Below are 6072 nucleotides of genomic sequence, written 5' to 3'. Positions count from 1 at the left end.
TTCTCACTACCTATTTTGACTGGTATTTTTTTTATAAGTTTGGATGAGTAATTCTTTGGAAATATTTGTTTTTGTCAAGTATCTTGTCAAAGCTCGCGTCTATTAGTCGGCTCAAATAGTTGCCCTAGGGGTTGTGATGATATTACATATTGGTTTTGCCCAAGTTAACCATGGATGAGGATGGAGTCATGGATGATATCACATATAGCGTTGTAAATAATAAAAAAATATAATTCATTCTCGGTTTTGCACTAGTTAACCATGATTGTTTTCGTCAATATATTCGAAACTGACAAATACAAACAATATAAGATTTTTTAATTCGAACTCGTTAAAATGTTTTTTTAGCCTTTTCTCTTCTTTGATTTTAAGTGGAGATCTCATAATATGCAAATATAGCCACAATCATCTTCACCACATAACATACTTTCACCAACAACGCTATAATTTGAATATTTTGAATTATTTTACATCTTTTACTAACAATAGAGATATATGTTATTATCTTTTACAACAAAATAAAGATAAATTAATATATGAGATAAAAAACATAAAACTAAATATAATTGTCATACAAAAATCATCACAAGTTTTGATTTACGGAACTTAGTAGACTTAGTAAAAATAACTTGAAAAATATATTGTTTTTGTTGAATAACTGGATTTGAATAGTTCACACTTTAGTAGTTGAAGAATGGACAAAACGAGGGGATGAGTTTATAGAGTTGACATTTTAACGAGTTTTTATTATTATTATTATGGAGAACTAGCACTCCACAATCATGATCCCCACTTCCATTCAAAACATTTTTAGTGAAAATCGAATCCGAGACATTTTGATTTATTAAGTTTTTAACGAATATTTGTTCATTTATCAATATTTAGAAATGATTTAAATGCATCAATTCCAATTAAAAACATACAAGATGGAGTGGTTATAATTTTAAACATATTTTCAAATAAAACCATGTGGTTAAAAATGATATTTACATTAAATCATTTGAAAAATACACAAAATAAGTAAATGAATTCAAAAAACGACACCGTTTAGTGGTTTGTTTTAGCAAATCCATTTTTCTGTCTTGAGAGAAAAGAAAAACACTTGAGCAATAAATACCAGTCAGTTGATCTAAGAGAGCATGTGAGATTAACAAAAGCAAAAGCCCTAGTTATCATCCATCGTCTTCTTCGATTCTCTCTGTACAACCATGCCGAAACAGCAAGCGAATTGGTCACCTTATGACAACAATGGCGGGTTAGCACTCCCCTCTCTCTCTATATATATATACCATTCATTCTGTTATTACGCCGATTGTTTTTCTTTTACCGGTTACAAACTAAAATTATATTCTCCCAGGACCTGCGTTGCCATAGCTGGAGCTGACTATTGTGTGATCGCTGCTGATACCAGAATGTCAACCGGTTACAGTATTCTCACCCGTGATTATTCCAAAATCTGCAAATTGTACGGTTATTCTACTATATATCATTTAAGCAAACTTTGTTAAGATTGTTAGGGCTATGGAAATGTTGAGTACTTTTGGCTATATTTGATGAAGAAAGTTTTACTCTGTTCAGATTTTGAGTAATTTAATCCTTATTACTGCTAAATCCAGTTAATTTAATTTGATATTTTACTTGGAAAATTAGAAAAGTAGCCATATGGAACATTAGTTTGGAGTGTTCATGACTTAGCAGTGGGATTTTCCTAAGTCAGCATGGAGCATACAGTTTTGTTATGGTTGGAGAAATGTAGTTATGATGTTTAGATTATCTGGTCTGGTCAACTAGATCTCATTAACTAAAGAATGTAGATTTTTGTTCGTTTAAAGTCGAAAAGATTGATGTGTCTGTCTATGATTATGAGCCAAAGCCCAAAGGTCCTTCCTTTCTAACATGAAAATAATTTTTTATTTTGCAGAGCAGATAAAGCTTATATGGCTTCTTCAGGATTTCAAGCCGATGTGAGAGCTTTGCAAAAGGTTTTGGCAGCTAGACACTTGGTAAGTATTCAAAGAAGGATAATGATTACTGTTGTATATTTTGTTTATTTCCCTTGCAGATTAGATAAGATTTAGATAGCTTCTTTAGTATTTCTAACTGATGTGAGATTCATGCCAGAGCTTTTGATAGCTAGGTACTTTATTAATTGCTTGAAAAATTGATTACATTGTCCGGGGAAGCAGTTTTCTCTCTGTCATTATATTATGATAGGGGATTTCAATCTTTTAGGTTATATGTTGTCAACAAACATTTTTTTACAGAATTAGATCTCTCTGGTGAATGGTCTTGGCTTTATCAGTTTTTTTATCCTTGTCGTGTAAGAGAAAAACATATCAAGCTTCATTGACTGTTAACAGAGAGGTTTTGCTTGTTTTCTTGGTTTCTTAATGACTGTATTTAGGGATAACCTTTATGGATGATAATCAAATATCGACGTAGTTAATTTTTAAACTAGCTTTATCTATGAAGATTAACAAGAAATTAGATATGTGTATGTGCTTTGAAATGAATGAATGATGGTGCTCAAGATACAACAGAGTTCTTTGTGTATTATTTATTATAATATAAATATAAATTTGTTTAGTTTATTAGATGAGAAGAGAAAAGAGCGAGACTAGGTCAATTAATTCATAATTCAAAGGACAGGAACATAGAAACATATCAATGTTTAGTTTATTTGATTCTTCTTTGTCGAAGTTTTTGAACCCCTTTTGCTTTTGTGTTGCCAGTTTGAACAAAAATGCACTTTAGAGCCCTCCCAAGTTATTCTTTCTCCTTTGTTGATTGAGAATACATGTAAGTGTATGACTCTCAAGATTGTTGAACTTTAGACCGAAAGTAGCCACTTAATGCCATTCTTTTCCTATTTGATACAGTTATATTTTAGCAACAATTAATATATATATATATATATATATATATATATATATATATATATATATATATATATATATATATATATATATATATATATATATATATATATATATATATATATATATATATATATATATATATATATATATATATATATATATATGTATAAATTTTTTCTTTTTGTCATTTTATTGTCTATTTATACCTGCACAATCTGTTAGTTTTCCTGTTACTCATTGTTTAGAATCTTGACTGACTATTAAGTTCTGCATTAATTTGGCTTCTTCAGGGAAGAAATGGTTTCTAACTTTTTATTTATGGCAATCACTGTATACATTTTGTTTTTTCATATTTGCTAACTAGTTCAATTTCAGAAGTCATATGATAATAGATGGATTTTTTTTTTCTTCCTCAAATTTTTTATGCGTCTTACTTTCTAGTTTCTATGTAATGTAATTATTTTTATTTCACATTCTCTAGAGTTGTTCGCCTGTAATGAACAGAGTGATGACTGATGATTATTTTTTCTTGATAATTGACAGACTTATCAGCATCAACATAATAAGCAGATGAGTTGCCCTGCTATGGCTCAGTTGCTTTCTAACACACTCTACTACAAACGCTTCTTTCCTTATTACGCATTCAATGTGTTGGGTGGTCTTGACAGTGAAGGTACAGTGGTGTGATTTCTTATCTCATTAAACTCTTATTCTCATCATTCACATCAAGAGCATTTTATATTTTAACATATTAGGAAAGGGGTGTGTATTCACGTATGATGCCGTTGGATCTTATGAGAGAGTTGGATATAGTGCTCAAGGGTCTGGTTCTACACTCATTATGCCATTCTTGGACAATCAACTAAAGTCTCCAAGCCCCCTTTTACTACCTGCTCAGGTTTGTATTTTGCTTGATACATATGCTCCAGTCCTCACATTTTATTTTAGTTAGGGGTGTGTTTGATAAACTGAAAATTAAGTGTTGAATGTTATACTGAACTTTAAGTGCTGAATTAGATTAGTATCTGGAAAATAAATGTTGATTATACTAATTGAAAATAATCAAAATATATGAATTGTATGTACTTGATATGCAAGTTCATTTAATAAAATGTGAAACTGATGATGTAATTTAATTATTTTTCAAGTGTTAATGTTGTCTTTTGACTACCGAGTTAAGTCATTCAAAGCTTACTGTATCCTATCTTAATCTAAAGAATTACGTGGTTTTATGTAACACTTATCAAATGGACTTATTTCAGAATTCAGATAAGCACTTGATTTTTCAGATTAAGTCATAAGTTATGTTATCAAACACAGCCGCCTAAATGATACTTTTTCAGGATGCTGTTACTCCTCTCTCAGAAGCAGAAGCCATTGATTTGGTGAAGACTTGTTTTGCTTCTGCCACAGAAAGGGATATATACACTGTAAGCTTCTATGCCTTTTGTCTTGATATAACTTAAAACTTGAAGGTTGTTATTCAATGAACTTTGTAATCCTATATGTAATCTGTATACATAAGCACTATAATTCAGGGCCTGACCTCTTATATGCTGCCTTTTTGGATGTGGCTTATTTAGGATTATTTCCAAATAACCCACTATCCAATCTACCATCAATCGCATCATTCAAATTATCAACCAAATTACCCTTCTTTTTATATTTTAAAAAATTTAAATAATAATGACATTTTGATCATATTATCCAAATAACCCCCACTTCTTACACCAAATAAGACTATTTGAAAATAATCACTTGATTATTCAAATAAACCCAGATCAAACAAGGCTTGATAATTTATAAATCATACATATCCAAACAGGGATTTTTCACAATTATCATGTAATTAGATCTTGTTGTGGATTCATGGTTCATTAAGAGCTTGAGCCACAAAACTAATAGTTTTGTGTTAAAACCATCTGCTTCTAAATAATTTGTGTTTTTTACTTTATATATAAGCTTCATTTGGAGACTTCATTTTTGTCAGATTTCTAGTCCACATGTTGATTCGGATTGGATCACATTTGGAAGCTGAAATTAGTTTGGCTCAGATTCAGAAATTAGAAACAAAAGTGTTTCCAAATAAGGTTTTTTTCATTATTTACTAATGTTATTGTAATGGACACGGAGGTGGATAGGCCTGATGTAAAGAGCCGGGCCTAGCCAATTAGTAGTTATAATAAACCAACTAGCTACTATGGGCTAAAAGCACGGCCCATTGACAGTTATATCTCCCTTCATTTAAGTTGGGGATTTGTGTGTTGCCATCTTTCTTAGAGCTGCTTGATTCCAAATAATCCACCATTCCATGAAACATAACCAAATTCATCATTCAAATCATCAGCTGAAATACTCAAGTATCTTAACTTTAAACTTAATTTATTATAATTTGTGATAAAGTTAAGGGTAATGGTAGATGAATCTATTCTAAACATCAATTATGCATCTAGTCGGTGGATGCATGATCATAAAAGTGTTCATTTATGATTTGAACTTGTTCATGCATGATGATGAATTCATTGATTTAGATGCAGGTGTAGATATTTTAGTTGTTTTTGTCACTCCATCTATTTAGCAAAAAAATAACTGTGTAAAAAATTGTGTTAAAAGGGAGACAGACTGGAGATATTTGTGGTGAATGGTGCTGGTGTTCGCCAAGAGCTCTTGGAACTGAGGAAAGACTAGAAGACCGATCGTGGATCAACTTGGACTTGACGGTTTGGTATGGTTTCGTTTTGATCATCTTCTTTTTCTCGGCTTATAAAGTCTTTTCCCAAAACTAAGCTTATCAATCAAACATGAACATTGAATTGTTTATGGTTAATGTATTGTCTTCAAATTAACTACACCTTCCATATCCTTTTGGTTAGAGGCTTAGTAAAGGAAATGGTGAAAGCTCTCAAACCAAAACTTGTTATCATTGATTATCTTTATCTCGAGTCAAATTATCCACCAAATGACTTCCGGGATAGGCATTGTTTCGCGCTGTGAACCTTGTGTTTTTCTCAAAGCATTATATTTTTCGTGTTGGTTCAATCTCATCTTGCATAAAGCCCTTTGTTTATATCAGATGTTGACTCTTGAATCCTGCCTTAAATTTTTAACATAATAATAATTTTAACAATTTATTTTTTTATCTAAACAAAGAAGAATGTAATTATAATTATAATTAATATATTTATAGTGATGA

At 30.8% G+C, this 6072-nt stretch overlaps 1 protein-coding gene across 1 annotated transcript; it reads left to right on the top strand.

Annotated features, from left to right (window-relative positions):
- Positions 1-1095: 1095 nt before the first annotated feature.
- Positions 1096-5918, top strand: LOC124942428 (proteasome subunit beta type-1). The gene is made up of 7 exons (XM_047482937.1): positions 1096-1255; positions 1358-1465; positions 1922-2003; positions 3423-3552; positions 3635-3777; positions 4223-4309; positions 5493-5918. Exons 1-7 carry the CDS (start codon positions 1209-1211, stop codon positions 5565-5567), a joined length of 672 nt encoding a protein of 223 aa, XP_047338893.1. The 5' UTR covers positions 1096-1208; the 3' UTR covers positions 5568-5918.
- Positions 5919-6072: the final 154 nt, after the last annotated feature.

The sequence above is a fragment of the Impatiens glandulifera genome, chromosome 6, assembly GCF_907164915.1.
Source record: "Impatiens glandulifera chromosome 6, dImpGla2.1, whole genome shotgun sequence".
Classification (NCBI taxonomy): domain Eukaryota; kingdom Viridiplantae; phylum Streptophyta; class Magnoliopsida; order Ericales; family Balsaminaceae; genus Impatiens; species Impatiens glandulifera.
The sequence above is the reverse complement of the archived record's forward strand: the minus strand, read 5'-3'. Positions and strand labels throughout refer to the sequence as shown.